General features: G+C 49.3%; 3 protein-coding genes across 3 annotated transcripts; 1 reads left to right on the forward strand and 2 right to left on the reverse strand.

Annotated features, from left to right (window-relative positions):
* Positions 1-2060: 2060 nt before the first annotated feature.
* N7519_009038 (endo alpha-1,4 polygalactosaminidase) lies at positions 2061-3002 on the reverse strand (the record flags this gene model as incomplete). The annotated part of the gene is made up of 1 exon (XM_057295811.1): positions 2061-3002. One exon carries the CDS (start codon positions 3000-3002, stop codon positions 2061-2063), a length of 942 nt encoding a protein of 313 aa, XP_057143693.1.
* A 2945-nt stretch (positions 3003-5947) lies between these two features.
* agd3 (putative extracellular serine-rich protein) lies at positions 5948-8604 on the reverse strand (the record flags this gene model as incomplete). The annotated part of the gene is made up of 2 exons (XM_057295812.1): positions 5948-6214; positions 6274-8604. The coding sequence occupies 2 exons, from the start codon at positions 8602-8604 to the stop codon at positions 5948-5950; spliced, it is 2598 nt and encodes an 865-aa protein (XP_057143694.1).
* A 1835-nt stretch (positions 8605-10439) lies between these two features.
* On the forward strand, positions 10440-19218 carry gtb3 (glycosyltransferase family 4 protein; the record flags this gene model as incomplete). Its single annotated transcript, XM_057295813.1, has 3 exons — positions 10440-10517; positions 10766-14316; positions 14364-19218. 3 exons carry the CDS (start codon positions 10440-10442, stop codon positions 19216-19218), a joined length of 8484 nt encoding a protein of 2827 aa, XP_057143695.1.
* Between the last annotated feature and the right edge of the window lie 341 nt (positions 19219-19559).

A 19559-nucleotide genomic window follows, 5' to 3' on the forward strand; every position in this document is an offset into this window, starting at 1 on the left:
TCTAATCGACCCACAATCCTCCCGCTTCGGGTTTGAGTTTTCCTCATAGCAAATCTGGGTCATGGTGCAGAGATTTGTATCAGTGGAGTGAACATTAATCCAAACAAGTGGAGGGAAAACATTCATACTTAGCCGCTTAGGGACAGGGGTAGATCCGCCTGGGAGAGCCACTCGGGTAACCGATCTTAGCGCCCTTCTATCCCTTGGATGCTCGATTTTCGGACCACGAGAAGCGGGCAGCTTCCAAGGCTCACTTGTTCTTGGTAGGTGGGTATATCACACGTGGGTACGGGGTTGTACGCGAAAGCAGAGAAGTAAAGGAAAAAGGTCTAGACCGAAAATTCTCCCGCGGTGCTACTGGCCATTCTAGTCGGAAACGAGCATCGGGACATAAAGTCCTCCCGTGTTCACCGGTCTTTGTACCGAGATCAGTTGTGAGACATGTACAATTTTTTTTCATGTATGAAACGAAGTCAAACTATGGATGTTGGGAATAAAAGAGCCTCTACGGAGTAGACTCCGAACCATCCGGGGTTTTTCTCACAGTGGTATGAAGTATAGCACAATGTCGTAAAAATAGTACATCATACCTCTCGGCAAGTAACACACAACGTGTGACTTCAGTTTCCAGCCACAGAGGTTATGCAAGGAGATCCCATTTAAGATTTGTGATATATCCGTTACGATGGGAAATATACAGTACTCCAGGTCTGCAATTACTTCGGTACCTGACAGATGATACATAGATTACAGGTAAATTACAGCATGATCTGTCCGTATGTAATAAAAACTTGCAAAAATACCTCAACAACCTTGATCAACCAAAGTTACCGGATGACCCACTTCCCCATAGGCCCGAAACGAACTTAACCGAATATTGGAGGAAATCTCGAACCTAACCAATCAGACCAGTAAACACCTTCGATCCGCTCCAATGCATCAACATGCCAAGACCGCCAAGACCAGCAAAACATCCTCTGTCACGACCAAGTTCCCTTTAGGAAAATTCCATGCCCGCTCATTGCGCTAGAATTTCACATTTGTTTCATTGACACCAATCGGGCAATGGGAGCGGCCTGGTAATTGCTTTGTTCCACCCCAAAGCTAGAACAAATAAGTAGTCTATAATTATATCACGGTGGCGAAACATAGGAGAAAATGGACAAGGATTAAGTACTGTTACCTAAAGCCTGCATATTCGGTTGGAGATGTATCCGGGTCTTTCAAACTTTAGCGACCCACCCCGTAGGCGATGCATGATACCTGCAAGTACGGAGTAGAAAGAGAAGAAAAAACAGCTAATGCCGGATGGTTGATCCGGCACAAAAGCCGGGCCTTTCTACACTAGCCTCGCCCAACTCCTCCATCACACCATGCCACGGACAACCCGGGCACACGGAGGACTCGGAGAATTGGACATATTCCCACTAGCGGCAGGAGTCACATCCACTAGCACCTGTAGTTTATGCACAAAAACCCGCTAAAAGAAGAGAATTTTGTGCCGACGATGGCGCTGGTCGTGGCTGTTCTGTGATGAGCTCACTCTCTGCGCTAGCATTGGTGCTAGTGCTATGCAGCACCCAGTGCCAGTGCGAACTTATGACATGTGCGCTTGAAATGAGGTGCTTCGTTAAAGTGGGCGAGCGTAAGCTGAGTCCAACGCATACACTGGAAAGGAAGGTATCAGGCGATTGTTGCAGTTAACGCTAGCAGTGTGCAACTCAGGCAGAAAGTGGCGATTATGTGCTCGTATTGGGCTTAATGCAATGGTTGTGATGTGTTCTCACCAAGGCGCTTTTGCTTTCGCTTCTTTGGGCGTGGGAGTTGTTTTACCGGCGCCCTGCGTCTTGTAGCTGTCTATTGAAGGCAACGTGAGCCGAAGTGTTATTTTTGCTTTTCTCAGCTTCTGGGCCCAAAGGACGTACTTCGCTTCGAGGCGATGAAAGGGGGAAGGGGTCATGGACGATGGCGCCAAAAATATGTATCACGCTTTATTACTTATACATGCAATGAGAACTCCAAATTTGGTATCACGAGCCCAATCCAAGCACAAACCCTGATCATGGGCAGTATTCAACCCAGTTATCCAAGTCCATGTTTTTGATAACAGTGGAAAAGTTGCCGGAGCTATTAGCCGTACACGCAGATTTCGCTTGGCTGGCCGACACGGATTTGTCATTGTTGGTATCACCACCCTTGGGGTACTCGATGTGAAAGACAGGCTTGTTCGCTTCGATGAAGGGCGCATAGGTATCACACTCATCGAACTCAGCGCACTGCTCATTGACACACCACTGCATGTTATCAATGACAGAGTCAATGATGCCAGCGCCATTCTTCAATCCAATTGAGAGACCACGGCTGTGGGACTGGGCAGCAAGCCAGTTCACGTAGTCGATAGCCTCAGCCTTGGTGAGATCCAGTCCGTTCGCGTTATCGTACCCGTCGATGTTATCAGGGTCGACGCCATCGCAGCCCTTCTCTACGGCAATATCGAGACGCGTCTGCATGATTTTGCGCACGTTTGTGGACTTGACGTTCAACCATTTCTCGCCGGGCCATCCGTCGAGATCGTCGCCCTTATCTGCGTCGTTGAAATCGTCGGCGTCATCGCGCCAGTCCTCGAACGAGCCGGCAGAGAAGTAGCAGATCACTTTGCGGCCCATTTTCTGGAGATTTGAAATGAAGGTCTTGTTGTTGTCGAAAAGATCAATGTCGTAGATTGGTGCATCCACTGCAGTGGAGATCGGTTTGTCCTCGGACTTCAGTATGATCTGCCACTTGGCGCCAACGGGTGGCTGCCATTTCACGGTCGTATTGGAACCGGTGCCCTCGTTGTTATTATTGTCATCGTCGTCTCCGCCATTTTTGAGGCCAACTCCCAGTCCGACACCTAGGCCGACACCTAGAGCAATGATGACAAGAGCGACGGTTCCGAAGATAAGAACCTTCTTCTTGGTCGACCAAGCCCACCAGCCCGTCTTGGATGATGGTTCACCCATTAGGGTAGGTTTTTGAGTGAGGGATGAGACGATGAGATAAGCCTGTTTGTGTGGAATATGTTGGTGAGATTGAGCGCGGTAACCCAAAATCGCGGGGTATTTGTATTTAGTGAAAGATTATGCGGTAGGCCAAGGAGAGGGAAAGAAGAGGGAAGAAAAGATCAGCAGGCATCAACTCGGGAGATAGGAACTCTTAAGCTCAAAATACACTGGGGCCTAGGTCACGGGTCTGGGGTTGAGGGAGATCCTCTTACGGAAAGATTGGAAAAAGCAAAGCTCAGCCTTAGATGGCAAACCCTTGAAAGATGACACTGAAAATACTTGAACGGGTAAACAAAGACGTTACAATCCATCTAGGAAATGAGGATGCCTGGAATACCCTTCGAAACAGGGCCAGGGCGGTAAAGATAAAATAAAATAAGGTGGTGGAACCTGTTGATCCGATCTGCTAATTTGATTATCTCGATCTGAATAGTATATTATCTATAGTAGAACAGTACTTTGCATATTGAGACAAGTAAAAAGAAAAAAAATGACAGGAGCTCAGGGGGTTGACTGAATTTTACATTGCCATAAAATTCGAGAGCAAAGCCACACGGTAGGGTGATTGGTCGCCTAAAATAGACGAAAAAAAGAAAGATCCCAGTTTGCCAAGAACTCCTCTGTACGGATTACTTGCTACTATGTTGGGATTGAGAGCTAATGGAGCGGTTTCGACTATTGTCCTTCCAAACTGAATGAAAACCACAAGGGTTTGAGGGGAAGTCGAAAGGCCTACTCTGCACTTCCAATATTCCTATTTGGAAACATTGCCACTAAGCTAAAAGGATATTTATGCATGTGCTTTAGCCCTGAAATTGGGGTGGTTCTTTAAGCCGTCACAAATATGGTATTGCTGTATTATTTTGGTAATTACCGTAGAACCTAACAAAGGACGCGTTTTGAAAAATAACATCCCGAGTCCCCGCTAGCCCTAACCCAACATCCGACAATGATTTTGAAATGCTAATGATCAGTCACTTTAAAAATCTTCCAGTCCTGACTTGTCGCACCCTAGTCAAGAACAAGGATACCCATCATCTGATGTCTTAAATCATCTTTGAATGACGCTTATGTGCAGAGTTTAATAGCGACATTTACATTCGGCTATTAATATCACTCTTACTAAAATACTACTGTTACAATTACTCCCGAATTGTCTATTCTATGTTTCGGATTGAACACCTTTCTCCTACATGTCCCGCTCTCTCCACAGCCCTTCGAGGCCTGGCTAGCGTGCCGAAGACGCTAAAATAGAGTACCACAGAAAAGTTAAATTCAATCTGATGGCGCTAAAACCCAGATAACCCAATCGCCTGATTCTTCCATTCCGGAAAATCGCTTGGACGCCACACCCGCTAACCGAAACAGGTCCACAGGACTGCGCAATCACAAATCGGAGTCTATACGAAATACCCCGAGCTCATTTGTTTCGCTTTTTGCCTGAGAAAGAATTTGAAGGGCTTGAGCCCATGCCAAGGTCGCGCTTAATAGCTGCCAAGATTCACCGTCAGACAAAACCATGCTTGAATCGTTTCATGGCTTTTGATTTAGATGAGTGTCTCGCCTAGAATGCACGCTAAGGGGTTTTCTTCTTATAGTTCATTCTATGTTGTATTACCTCGTAATATTTGCCTCCCGCACCTGCCGCTGCTGGGCATAGGAAGGAATATGAAAGGGAAGAAAGCGACAGTAGCAGCGGGAGTCAAAGTAAGCTCCGAGAGCCGAACTCACCCAAGACCACAGGCTTACATGAGACACGGAGTACATTCAACCTAATACCAGTTACAGCACATAAACCCGAGCCCGGCTCTAATGCCCAGGCACCGAAACAGAGCCATTATGGCCGTGATGCCAAATTTAGCGTCGAGCCTCTATGTATGACTCGACTGAACAGTTAATGCAACACCCGCATTCAAACGCATTGTTTATACGCTTCCCCGCTGTAGGTCTGGAGGCAGGGGTCGGAATGGAGCTGGATGCCCTATGCACCTGCAGGTCGACTATATAGGTATATGTACGGGGTATGCACCGATGTCTCAGACATTTACAGCAGCCTACACCTGCATTTACGCTACATCCACCGGTCTCCTCCGTCTTCCGAGACACGATCATTATTTTCCGAATTACTTGGCAATATCGATTGCCCGGATGGCGTTCGGTTAGGCGGGGTGGATACCGGGTGATGATGTGGTAGGGTGTGAGGTTGAGACAAATTAGGCTACAAAGCCGATGTCTGAGACTGTGCTTTTGTTCTTGGCCTTCTCCGTACGGAGTAGACGGGATCAACTTGCCGGTGTTCGCTTTGCCACGATTGAACGGGGTTAGATGGCTTAGTCTCATCGGTAGAAATGAACTTCTTTGTTCGTACTTTTGAATACATGACTCGTGTACAAAATGTGCTGGCATTGATTCCCAGCTCGCACCCACCGCCTTGTGCCGGATTAGTCGGATTAGTCGGATAATGGCGTCCCTTAGCTTGTACAACATGTTGATATTGTTGCCTCGTACCTGCAGCGCGAAATTGCTGACTTCGTCCTGATCTGCCAGACCGCCAGATGACATGTTCGAGGGTACTATTGATAATAGAATTCTGTCTCTTAGTCACGAGGCTGTGGAGTACTCCGTACAGGACAAGTATTGAGTGTACGTTGGATCATTCAGAAAGAATCATTGTATACCATCGTATATTTATACTTGATATTTCCAGACATTAAAAAATATAGGACATCGAATATTCATATCGACAGGAAAGGCACGGGTTCTTCTCCTTCACATATGTAGAAAGCATTATTGACATCTAAACGAGATATCCACAAGATAATATGAAAGCGATGGGTGCTCAACAAAAGCGAAAGGTACATAGGCCTGCCAAATAGGGGCAGGTAAATTATCTCTCCAACTGCTTAAAGGGAAATGGGAGTGGAGAGAGTGAATGTGACAGGGGTGCCAGTGAGCTTAACCCAGACGGTCAGGGGGTCAGCACCTAGCTGCTCAGTGGGGAAGCCCTGGGTGTTGGTAGGAGCAACAGGGAAGGTCACCGGAATGGGGTCAGTGCAGGTATTTCCAGTGGCAGATACAGTGACAGCGGTGATCTTCTGGTTGCTGGTGGCGTACTTCAGAGAGTAGCCGCACTTGTCACGGTTGAAACGGGCAAGGAAGGAAGCGGACATCTATGAGGAGTAAGCAAATGAATGAGGCGTTGTAACATGCTAGATGGGGTTTATCCTACCTCCTGGTGAGTGAGTGTGATGATGGGCCATTCAGCCAGGCGGACGAACTCCTGGACCACGACCTCCACCCAAGCTTGCATAATGGAGTACCTTTCGGACACACCGTTGATGGTAATCGGGTCAACATCAATGTTGCGGAGGTTGGCCTGGTGGAACATGTAACCGTCGTGGTAGAGGCCGAAGAGGTGACGCATGGTCTCACTCTTCTCAATGGCGAGGAGGTCCTGGAAGGTACCGGCACCAGCAGAGGTGGCGATCCATTCTGCAACGGTACAGGCTGGAGTGTCGCAGTTATAGTAGATGCGAGTGGCCCAGCGAGGGTTGATCTGCATACCGTCGAAATTGTTGGCGGCAACAGTTGTGAAGAGAGGCCACATGGCATTCTCCTTGTTCATAAGGGCAGGGCGGGTGTTGTCACCAACACAGTTAGTGATGCCGTTCTCCCACCAGGCGCGAAGGGCATCGCCATTGTGCAGGCCGGTGATAGCAGGAGGAATGATACCGTTGGAAGTGAACTTGGTGGCCTTGTCGATACCGACAGCTTTTAGCCAAGCCTGGTTGAAGCTGATCTCCTTGTAGACATCGCTGTAGGTGGCATTATTTTGCTCCTCGTGTGAAAAGGTGTGGGAAATGTGACCAAACTTGTTGAGGTTGCTTTCGGTGGTCCACCAGGCCAGGAGCTCATCCATGGCAGTGCAAGTATTAGTCCAGTCGTAAGCAGTAGGGACGGCGGGCCATAGATCAGTGCCAGTTCCAAGGGGTTTCATCCATTCGAGCTCAGTGTCAGGAGGCGAGTCATATTCAATAGCAGATCCGCAAGCATCGCTGCCAGCAGTCGATGTATCGGAAGAGTTCTCGATATTTCCGTTACCATTGTGGCCGATCTCGACAAAGTAAGAACTGCCGGCGGGCATCTTGGCATTGATCTCATCGGTCCAACTGGCAATATTGATCATATCCTGGGCGCGGATGCGGAAGTTTTCACCAGCGGGCGAGTAGATTTCAGTCTCGAGGAACATGTCATCAATCTGGGTGTTCAGGTTGACACGGCGGTACCCCGCGTACAGACCGCGGGTGATCCAGGTGATCCATGCGTGCTGCAAGTAGCTGGATGTAGCACTCCAATTAGTGTCGAAACCAATGAAGAAGGTCATCTGCTGACGGCCATCGAAGTTGTTGATCACACCAGCGACACTCTCAGTAGTGAAGTTTGTGGTGGGGGCAAACGAGGCGATTTGCTTGGTAGAGGTGGTGTTACTGATAGTCGCGGGATAGTGGTACAGACCACTGGTGCTGACACCTGCACCAGTCTTCAAGCCAGATGTGGGGAAATCGCTAATATCAGTGAATGAGACAAGCTGCTCGACGCCGTCGTCACAACATCCACCGATAGCAGATGTACCGAACTTGGGACCTGGGTAGACATCATATTGGACCATACGGACACCGTATTCAAGCTGATAAGCATATAGTTGGTTCCACTGATCCGTAGTCAGGGCACTCTGGAAGCCCACGTCACCACCATACTCATAGCTGACTTCAGAGGCAACGACAATACCACCAAAGTTTCCTCCAGCGGTGCCATTGAGGTCAGGAAGAGCAACACCAGCAGAGGGCACAATCAGAGTGGTGAATGGGATACCGTACCCATTGAGCCCAGAGCTGGCGACACCTGCAGCGGCAGCATCTCTAGCAATGACCAGAATGTCGGCTGCAACAGCAGCGTGGTTGAGGGGGGTGGCAGAGGGTGAAGCCGAGATTGAGGTAGCTGTGGACGACATTCTAGGAGTAGTCACAGAAGCACTTGTGGAAACAGGTGCAGACGAAATAGCCGAAGAAGAAACGACTGACGAAGAAGTCAGGCTGCTGGGAACAGCGGATGAGGCGGATGAGCTGACTGAAGAACTTCCGGAAGGCGAAACAGCAGAGCTGGATGAAACAGACAATGACCCACTCTGGGTAGGGACGCTGGAGGTACCAGACGGGACAGTGACGATTACGGACTCTGAAGCAGAGTCGGACGGGATTGAACCCGACGAGGTAAAAGTAACGAAGGTGGATGTTACAGAAGTAGTGCTCGGTGCAACCGTGCTAGACGAACCGATAACAGGGGTAGGGGACAAAGAGGAAGCGAACGAGTGTGTAGAAGTAGCGACCGTGGTAGAGCTCACTCCAGCAGAACTAGTAGGAGTACTAGAAGGAGTCGAGACAGGAGGGTGATAGGCGATGACAGTCGGCGTCTTCTCAGGCCAAACTCCGGGGGCAGTGTCGCATGTTATAAAGGCGTAGTAGCAACCGACCTTCAAAGCCCAGACTGGGACAGCAATCATGACGATCCTGACTAGGTTCTCGATAGGGAAGGTCACACAGTATGCAGGTCTGCAATACTACACTTGACTGCTAAAATGCTAAAATGAAATATGATACGGAGTATATTGAACGAATGAACATAGCGTCTGTCTACCCACATGTGCATGATCATTGTCTTTATACTCCGTACTCTTTACCTACAACATAGATGAAACCTCCGTTGAGAAAGCCAAAGGTCAAGTTCAAGGCCTATCGCCTTTTGTGTCTTGTTAACTCCGGAGGTAATCTCGTATCCTAAAAGAAAAATTGCTTTGTACGTGCCTCTATGTGGCGTTAATGGCTGATTGTGGGAGTATAGGACGAGTTCTATCACATTTCTGGGTCTAAGATCGGGCGATTTGGGAATTGGAAAGTATTGGAGACAAATAATATGTGTTGGCAGCTTATGCGAGGTATGCGATTGGTCAATCAATTGCTCTTGGTAGGGCTAAGATAAAGAAGTTCACATTTGATTTCCCTTTTTAGTTTGTCGTCAAAAATAATAAGCGAATAAAAAGAAAAAGATTAGGCAATTGAATGAACCGAGACTTAGAGAACGCCATACAAGCGCTAAAGGCTCCGAGGACAGCACATTGCATACATATAGAGTGCCGAGGTTTTTACGAGAACGAGACCAAGTAAGATTCCATCAGGGGGAGACTCGTCAGGTCCAGAACTTGTGGGGGAAACAAAGGAAACGCATGTCTTACCTCCAAATACGGAGTACGGTGTATATACGTAATACGAGGTATTAGTATTTTCCTTTGTTACAGTTTCTAGTAATTTTCCCTTAGCTGTTTATACATGTCTTGCATTTTGCCGGTTCTTCATTGTCATCCCAGTCCCACTCTCCGTCGGTTTCATCAGGTTCGACTCAGCAACTTTTTCCTGAATTTCCTATTTTTCCTTTTTTTTCTTTCTATTTTGATTATTTTTGATTAATAGTCCTTTGCCAAGACCTCGAGTTTTGCAGAACGATATGATTCTAGTGCCTAACTAACCTCATCCTTTAGCTTATAAGCTAAGCAAGCAGTTGACATCTGACAAAAGAGATACATCTTGAGGAGGTGTGGGAAACCTAATGAATTCAATCTTGATATGATATGTTCAATGAGAGCAGATACGGGGAAAACAGACAGGGCCGTAATAATATTGCCACGATATCAATCGCATGGCTTTGCCACACATGCCAGCGTTATTGTATCTGCTATGGTATCCATGCCTGGCTCCACCAGGTCTCATCGGTCAGCCCTGGTGCATTTGCTAGCTTGTTTAGTCTTGCATCTAATGAAAACTTTAGCGTGTGCTATTTTTGCGGTGTTTGAGACGTCCTGAATAGACGCCCAGACACCTACCCTTTGTCCTAAACAGTCCAAAACAGGCGAAGCTACTCCCTGTATACATTTTTCTTTTTCTTATTCTTATTTTTATTATTTTTCTATTTTTCTTTTTTTCCTTTTTTCTTTCTCTCTGCGCCCCTGACAACTGGGCAAGGTAAATCCTAGGAGGCAAAATTGTCAACTTTACTTATGCAGCTTGGAGAAGTGGATATTCACTTTAGTCCTTCTTCCCCCACTACTCTTTTACCTTATCACCTTGTCAACACTTGAGCTCCCCTGTGCTGTGCTATTTTCTTTTTGCTCTACATCACATCTTTGACTTTTTGCTGAACACAGCAGTCACTCGTTTAAGCATGTCACTAAGCATTTGCATTTGAGAAATTCGCATCTCTACTTGGCAGCAGGTTATCCTCACAGTGGGCCTCTTATATTGCGCCTAAAGACATATCGAGTCGAGGACTCAACATTTCGACATAATGAATGGAGTAGATTCACTCCCGTCCAGGCCACATCCTCTTGGCTGGGATGCCATGAAAGAACATTGGTGGCAATTTGTATGTTGACCCTGGTTCTCTTTACAACTTGACCTTTGGCACTCTCGTCCCAAACACAGAGCACGAAGATATGCTGACTATTTTCCCCAGGTATTCATTGGGGTGTTACTATTCACAGTCACCACTGGATCTTTGTCAATCATATATTCTGGGGTAAAAAGACTTGTCAAGTACTATAAGGTATGATATAGCGGTCACCAACAAGCTGTTCTCCTCTAGTCTGAATATTAATTCCAGGGTATTTTTAGTCGAGACCGCTACCAGATAATGTACCCTCGACTGTATCCAAACGTCTGGCCAAGCTAGCCAACCGAGAGCTCAACTTGATTGACAGGCGTCCACGCAAGGGAAAGCCCGTGAGCTTCGGAGTCTATCTGGGAAGCTTCGAAAACCCACCCACTGTCTCTCAAGAAAGACTTTTGCAAGAATGGGATATCTTGGTCGTGGATCCCTTCCAGACAGGTGTCGCCAAAGCGATTTCCAGACACGAGCGCAGCCAAGTAATAGGACGTGTTGATTTTGGGAAATTCATTCCCCAAAACGCAACCGCTCTGGCCGTCATCGAAAAGATCGAGGAATTGCTTGCAAGTGGATTTAATGATACCGCATTTTCCGGTGTTCTCCTCGCAAATTGGGAAGATGTGCTCCGTCCTACCGCTCGAAGAAAGCTTCTCGAGACCATCAGCAGCCTCGGCCTGGCAGTATATCTCGAGTCTGAGCCTCCTCATTTCCTGAAGGATCGAAAGGCCGTGCAGAGCGACGCCGTGGCGGGTTTGGTCATTCGGAACGCTAGCATCATGCCTCAAGGCGAAAAGCGGGACTATTTCCAACTGACTGAACTGCAATCAACAATCAAGGCATTTGTTTCTGAGTCTTGCATGAGAGACTTTGTCGTAATGGCCTGGGAAACCGTCGACGACAATGTCACTGTTTCCAATGCCATAGTCCGCCGATCTATTCAGTGGTGCGGCTTTTACAGCGCAATTACCTGGATCGGCCCTGAGGCTGCTCTTCGCGATGCGGATCTTAACGTCACGACTCTCGAACCTCTCCCCGCGTTTGGTTGGCTGAAGGAAGCAGAAATTATGAAGGCCCACGACATCTGGCGTGCCAACCTGAACATATTGCCTTCCCCGGATACCAAGGCTGGCTGGGACATTCTCAAGCCGATTTTCCCTGCTATCGATGCGCTACTGGATTCATCAGAATACGACTCCGAGGCTCCCGATAGCCCGACTGCTCGACTGCGTGATCCTCCAGAATGGGTCGCACAGGTCAAGTCACAGGGCAGCCCTCTCTCTATCTCCATATCAGGGATGGCCTACAATTCGCTTGGTTGCTTCCCTCTCGGCTCTGACTCGAACCCACTGGCCTTTGCAGAGATTGTCCAATCTCAACGACGCCTTAAGTCTCTTAATCTTCTTCATCCCGTCCCGACATCCAAAATACAAAGCATTGGACTCCTTTTACGTCAATTCTATGACTCTCTGGCTCTCTCCGGAGATGACGAGCATTTGGCCAACACAATCAAGGAACTTGCGAATTGGGCATCCAACGATTTGTTGCACGTAAATCTTTGTCTCGACTCTGGTCTGCGCAAGAGCTCTGATCTCCGCTTTTGGGCCGTTTTTGATATGGAACATGATGGTATTGAGATCTATGTATCCAAGAATGCACAAGGCCTGGCTGGAACTGTTCTTCACACCTTCCTCTCTGCAAAGGGCTTTCCCCGCCATGTTTGCTTCGAGACTGAGGCAACTTTCGCGACCTGGTCTCAGAATGTGTCGCACGATACTGGCCTTCCTCGCCGACTTATTCAAGATATCGATGCTCTCAGCCCTGAAGAACGTCTCCTTCTCTTGCAGCACCTCTCTCTGACTAATTCACATAGCGAGCTATCCGAGGTCGTCTGCACGTACATTCGCAAGCAACTGGTCGATGCCCCTTCTTTTGCTCAGTTGAAAGCACTGAACACGGTTGGGTATCTCGAGAAGTCCACCTCTCCTGAGGATCTGATCAGGTCTCGTATCAACTGGTACACGGATCAAGGATGCAAATACCCATCTCTCGATGTCTGTCTCGGTCTTTTCAATCAGGCCGACAGCGTACTGTCCGATGTTTTGAGGTATCGTCGCGAGGATGACCTTGCCGCTATTACTAGCGGTCTCTGCGCGCTTCTTCAAGGCGGCTCCGTTGATGCATATGTGGACATGATGGCTCTTGCGCTTTTCTGCGCTGCAAGACGGGGAGCCTTCGATGAGATTTACGCAGAAGTTACGGATCGGAATCCCCTCTTTAACAACCATACCGATCAGGCTGCGGCCTTCGCAGAGTCATTTGCCCTGGGATCGCGATGTGAGGCTTACTTTGATGTGGCTCCCAGTGTTTTCGGAAAGTTGCTATCCGACCGATTCAGAGCTTATTACGGAGACCATCAGCCGCCGAACTGGGTGAACGGAGCTCCGCAGCTCGCTACATCCTACGCCGGAGCTCAGATTGATGTCAACCCTGATGAACAGCCTAATACTATGCCTGGATACCAGCGATTCACATTCCTGAGTGTCTTCGCCATTCCAGCTCTGATTGACATTATCTTGCTCACCATGGTTGGCCGTGGGCTTTATCTCTCTGCTGCCATGTCTCATGATGAACAGGACAGTGCAACTATGGCGCTGATGATCTCCCTGCTGCTTTCCGGTGCAATTGGTACCTGGATTGCATGTGGCGGCCCTTACTACCTCATTTCGATGGCCTTCGCAGCAGCGAACATGTTCGTTCTCATTCGTCTAATTGCCGGTATTGCCTTCACTGTGGCCGGTGGCTTGATCGGCTTTGTTGCCATTTCAGGTGTTCGAGGCCCTCGCGCTGGTATCATCTTCTACCTCTACCTCATCGCTCTGACAATCTACTTCTCGACTTTCGCCTCGCTTGCAAGCTTCAGTTATCCCGGCTCGACCTTCTTGTCAGGTCGTAAGTCAATCATTATGTGCATTCCGATCCTATTCTTGTCGCCGATCATCACGGCCTGGACCGGCCACGACTCGGCTGTCTATCTCACCGTTATCTATGTCTTTATTGGTGTGCTCTTGCTCTCCCTTCGTTCGGTTACCTCCAAGTGGGTCACTTGGTACCAATCCATGCGACGCACTGATGATACCGAGATCCGCAAGTGGTATATCTCTGCCCATGGAAAAAATGACGAAAAAGTGTTTGCGAACATGAGTGATCCGGCTGCCCTCAAGCTGGCGAGAGAAGCCCTATTGAAGGACGTCTTGGCTGAAACGAAGCGTGGTATTTTCTCAAAGGCGTCTAAAGATAAAATGGTCGTTGAGCTTGCCCGGGACTGGGAGTCTACCAATTTCCTTCTCGACTGGTACTGTCGCTATGCAGATGTTCCGAGGCCGATTCCGTTCAGTTCTGGTTGGAATATCCAAACCAAGGTCGCACTTGACACCCTGCGCAACTCCCAGAAAGGTATTCGTCTCCACAATGCATTCGTTCACTGGCGTCAGTCAAGCAAGGAGATGGGATGTGGTGTTCTCTACTTTGTGATTGCGCTTCTCGACAAGTGGGCGCAACTGTTGAGTGGTGATCACATGCTTAGTCTTCTTCCTGCCGAGAATGATGCTAATCGAATGGCCGTTGGCTTCGCCCTCGCCTACTATTTGATCGGAGCGGTGCTCATTGATACCAAAGCCCAGGAGCTCCATGATGCCCTTGGTAGCAAACCCCCTCTTCCGTCAGATCTGCAAAAGACATTCGACTCGCACAGAAACAGGAGGTACAACTCCGGCGCAAGGTATACTGGCGTGTCCTTTTCAGATTCCTCTTGTGGCATGTCTGGAGCCTTGCTCTAGCTACTGCTCTCATTTGGGCCTTCCAGTCTACGATCGAAGGCATGACTATTTTCTTCTCCTACGTTCTCGCCTACACAGGCTTGATCTGGTACCAATACACGAAGATCTTTACGGGCCCCCATGCACTGAAGCCTCTCATCATTGGTATCTGTATCGGATTGCCAGTCGGTATTGCGCTCAGAGTCTGTCTGCCGGATAACAAGTACTCACAGATCATTGGACTCGGGGTCGCCACCTGGACCGTTGCCATCCTCTCGATCTGGAATGCCAAAATGGGTATGCCAAACAAAGTGGACTCCCCGGTGGAACTTGGCCGCACCTTCCATGCGTTTACGACGCCCTGGTCGGATCCTGACTGGTCCCAGCAAGAGCTTCAGACTTTCTTCGAAAGTTATTCGCTGCTTCCTTCCGATTCCCGATTCAGGCTCGATCCTGGTGTCAATCCCGGTTTGGAAATAAAGAGTGTCATGTTGTCCCGCAGAGAAGAACTTAGGATCGAAGAGGCGTTCCCTTGCTCCAAGGATATTGTCAACACTGCGATCACATCCTTTGAGAAGGGCGACATCGTCATTGACCTTGTCTCTCCTGGCTCTCTCGGTCCGGGCATTCGAGCTCTCAGCTGCAGTACCGGAAACCAGCTAAAGTTGGCCATTGTCGTGGGAGGGCTCCTAGATGAGCGTCTCGATATCAGCGCAAATTGTCAGATCATCGCTGAAACATTGCTTCATGCTGCCACAGAGCTTATGATGGGTGTTCCTCATGAATACGCATCGTTGGCAGGGTCGATCATTTCCGGTGGAGTAACTCACACAATGGCTCGACAGCTTCGCGAGGAGGCCAACACAACTACGGTCGTACGCTGGGCTAAGAAGGAACTCCTTCGCCAGCTTTGTCTTGGTTTCGAGCCCGATCTCCATTGGGACAAGTTGCCAACCGAAGTTCGAGATGTGCTGTTAAAGCGTTGTTTGGGTGAACAATGCAGCCTCTCCAATAGCCAGCGCGAATGGCTCCAGCAAAATCTTTGCACATTCGATACTGATGATCTCAATGTCCATGTTGCCCGTTGCAACCTTGGAGCTGCCACCGCAGTTAGCGTTCTTGATTATGCTCACTGGGGAACTGGAGAAACTGCTCTTCCCAAAGAGCCCGAGACTTCGAAGTACATTTCCTACATACCACGGAAGCTCCCGATGGCATTGTCGCTAGTCCGATCACCAGCTAGCTACATTTACCACAAGCTGGGATCAATGGTCAAGTTCTTTGTGGTTGCTTTGGTCGCAGATCCGGAATTCCAGAGGGAGTTCAACCACGTCACTCAGACCCTTCCGACCGTTGTCCGTGTGCCAATCGTATTCTTATTGAATATGGTCTGGGTGTATTCCAAGATCGTTCAAGATTTGGGCTTGTCATTCTTTGTCTTCCATGGCCGCAAAAACGTCAAACGGCTGTGGGAAGAGACCAAGGGCATGACAATCCATATCAAAAAGAACCGGGTCATTGTCCAGAGTCTGGACGGCACCTTTACAACATTCAGGCACCACGAGATTGACGGTGGTTTCAAGATCTACCACTACGCTGGTGAGCATAATAACGAGCCCAAGGAAGTCAAGTCCTTGAAGTACGTCAGCACCTACTCGAGTGAGATGTTGCTTCTGGTCAAGCAGGAGTTCAAGGACGGCAAAATGATCAACGAATACCACTACGACTACCAAGCCCCGAGTAAGAAGGGTTTCAAACTTATCAAATCATCAAACCGTATTCCACTGGGACGACGCTGCGTGTCAGGAGCAAACCATCTGCAAAGCGTGCAGTACAACCGCAAGGGTCTTATCGAATCAGGTTCCTACATGAAGGATGGCAATCTTATCCGTTTCAAGTACCACTATCGCAAGAACCCCCGTTTCGGCGATGAGTTGCTGCGAGCCGAGTTTGTCTTATCCCACATCAGCTGCACTGTGTCTTGGTGTGCGCCTCCGCGACGCCATCCCGAGAAAGTTGAGCGCTGGATTCCTCACTCCAAAGTCACCGAAGCCAGCTTTGTCCAAGGCGCCGACGTCTACGAAAGTCGTTGGCTGTACGATCACAAGTTCCATCCCACCATCTTCACCACCATCAACGGGAAGAAGATGCAGACTCCGCCCATGATTGAACACGATTATCTGGGTGTACTGGCCAAGCCGAAGTATACCAGCTTTGTCCATGATAACCCCTTTGTCTACTGCGACAGTCTCCAGTCAAACATCCTTACCCGGGCACTGGGCCTCACGAAGAAGCGCTTTGTTGTGTCAACTTCCCAGGCTCGCTCCTTGATGTGGAAGGCGTGGAAGGATCGTGTTGACTTCGATGCAATTATCGTTCGCTGGATGGACGACCGTATTCTGCGCAGAGACAAGGTTCTTTCCCCTTACTGGCGCAGCCGTGACTGGGGCAATCTCACATCTGCCAAGAAGTATATGGATATCCGCGCTGATGCGATCATGGCCAGTGCAGATCTGGACGACAACATTTCCAGCTGGACCCCGCTCGCTGTGAAGCTCACCGATCTGCTCAACTTTGGTTCTGGCGGTGATTCTGTTGTTAACACTCGCTCCAAAAACTTTGGCACTGATACCGACAAGACACTTCATGTTATGGCGGCAGACAACGGTACCTGGCCTAATGAAGGTGGTGGTGTCTCTGCCTGTCGACGAGATATGATCAACTCCCTGAGCACCATCAAATGGCACATGATCTGCGAGTCAGCAAACGATTTTGGTGTTCCAAAGCATCAAACTGAACAGAACGTCCAGTCTCTCAAGATCATCCCGCTTTGGGGTATGGACTTCCTCACTCCAACTCACGGTTTGTTTCATAACAAGCTAGATGCCGAGGTGGACAATGTTACATCCGCAAGCGAGTTCGACATCAAGATGAACTTCATTCCTATCCTGACAGCTTTGGTTAAGGGTGCCCGTGCCGTACATCTCTCCAAGTCTGATATCCACCAGGCGACTCGCGCGCTTGTGAACCTGAACACATACTTCCAGGAGTCCCGTCATTGGACTCAGGTGTGGAACAGTGAAATGGTGAAGCAGAGCTGGCGAGATTTGTGGCTGACCCAGGAAATGCCAAACACCATCCCGTCATCCCAGTGGTTCGACACCGAGCTTCCTACTTTGGCGTCCCTCGACGTCGCCTTGGAGCTCTGGTACCGCTATCTCTTCATCTTCTCAATCCCGGTTCCAGAAAAGATTCCTTCAACCTTCCAAGCCTCACATCACAGCGTCAGTGCCTCTTACGGTGTTGTATGCAAGATCAAGCGCAACTGTACCTTGCAGATTTGGGACCACGCCATCGCTTGGCGTGAAACCAATCTCTGTCTATCGTCTGCCCTGTGCAAGCTCTCGCCATTTGTTCGAAACGCACTCCTTGGGTTGATGCGAATTACCTCCGTCTTGGCCCTTCACCACGCAGACATCATCCTTCCCTGTGCAGACTTCTTCAACCCCGGTTGGGAGGTCGAGATTGGTACCTGCCAGGGCACGATTGAGCACCGAAACACTTTCCGCCGAAAGATCGATCCTGTCGTCAACGGTATCACCGATATGCAGAAGTTTTCTCCAGTCAAGGAAATCAAATCCGAGCGACCGACTGTGACCATGTTGTCCCACGTTTGGTATGCCAAGGACATCAAGACTGCCCTTCTCGCTGCGGATATCATCATCAATCAGTGGAAGTTCGATGAATACCATCTGGACATCTATGGTGCCATTGATAAAGCGCCGACTTACTCTACCGAGTGTCAAGAGATCATCGCATCAAAGGGTCTTCGTGGCAGAGTCACGCTCTGTGGAAGTGCCGACCCCATGAAGGTCCTGGAGAACACATGGCTTTTCCTAAACTCATCTCTGTCTGAAGGTCTCCCTCTCGCCCTAGGAGAGGCTGCCCTTACCGGAGCCCCCGTCGTCTGCACGGATGTCGGTGCTTCCCTCCGAGTACTCAGCGACCCAGATGACTTCTCCCGCTTCAGTGCTGTCGTCGCACCAAATGACGCCCTCGCCCTAGCAAAGGCCCAAATTGGCATGCTTGCCATGCTCGGGGAATGGAGCAAACACAGCGACGACACGTCGCCCGCGCCAGTCCTGACCTCCTCCCCCACACCCGAGGAAGTCGCAGCCATAACCCGCCGCATGTACGAGAAGAGCGAGCACCGTCGCAAACTCGGCATGATGACCCGCAAAATTGTTCAGAAGTCCTTCAGCGGTGACCGGTACCTTCGCGAGCACGAGCAGATGTTGTGGATTGGCAAGTCTGCCAAGATGATGGCCAGCCGCGCAGCTGGCGACCCAATCGACCCTGCCGACGTGGCAGCCGCCATCGAGACTGGCGTCGACGAAGAGATCATCACCATCCCGCGCGGCGTGGTACACTCCTGGCGCTCATCTGCCCACTCCGGTATCTCCACAATCTACAGCTCCACATCCCAATTCCCAGGTCGCGGCGGCCTCCACCGTCCCGCGTCTGATATGTCAGCTATAAGCATGAGCATGAGCAATATCTCTACGGATACTGAGTCCTTCGGTCGTCTGCCGGTCTTTGCGCCAAGGCCTACCGCGTTGCCCAACGGCGGCTCCCCGGGGAATATGTCACCCATGTGGACATTCAACCATCGGTTGTCGGTGCTAAATTCCGGTCCTCACTCTCGTCCTCATTCCTCCTCGCGCTCCGTCTCAACTGCTGGTCGGGAACAGCTGCGTGGCTTGCAGCGTGAAGACTTCCTTCCGTACCGAAACTCGGATATTAGTGTCGTCAACAGAGATGACTTCCTTCGGGCTGGCGGACTTGATCCTAGTCACGCGTCTTGATTTCCCTTCTTACTATCCCCTGCTTGCACATACTGCACTTCTGTATATTTTCTCGTTGCTTTTTGTTCATACTTGCATTGTCCGGTGTTTGATTTCGTTCCTTTGAAAAGCCCTCTGTTAATATGGTTTGCCTGATCTTTTCATACCTTTTTTTTTTTGACATGTTGAGAAATTGTGGCGTACCTGTCGCTGCAGCGACTACGGTCCTTCCATCTATATTCCTAGTTTTGCATCATGATAATACATTAGATCATAATATGCATCCATTGTTCCTTAACGCTATATGTATATCTAGCAGAATATAATCTACCCGAACAGGGGGGTGTACATGATCCCGAAAC

The sequence above is a fragment of the Penicillium mononematosum genome (genome assembly GCF_028829835.1).
Source record: "Penicillium mononematosum strain IBT 11891 chromosome Unknown utg000005l:1.0-9366267.0:1.0-9372171.0, whole genome shotgun sequence".
Classification (NCBI taxonomy): domain Eukaryota; kingdom Fungi; phylum Ascomycota; class Eurotiomycetes; order Eurotiales; family Aspergillaceae; genus Penicillium; species Penicillium mononematosum.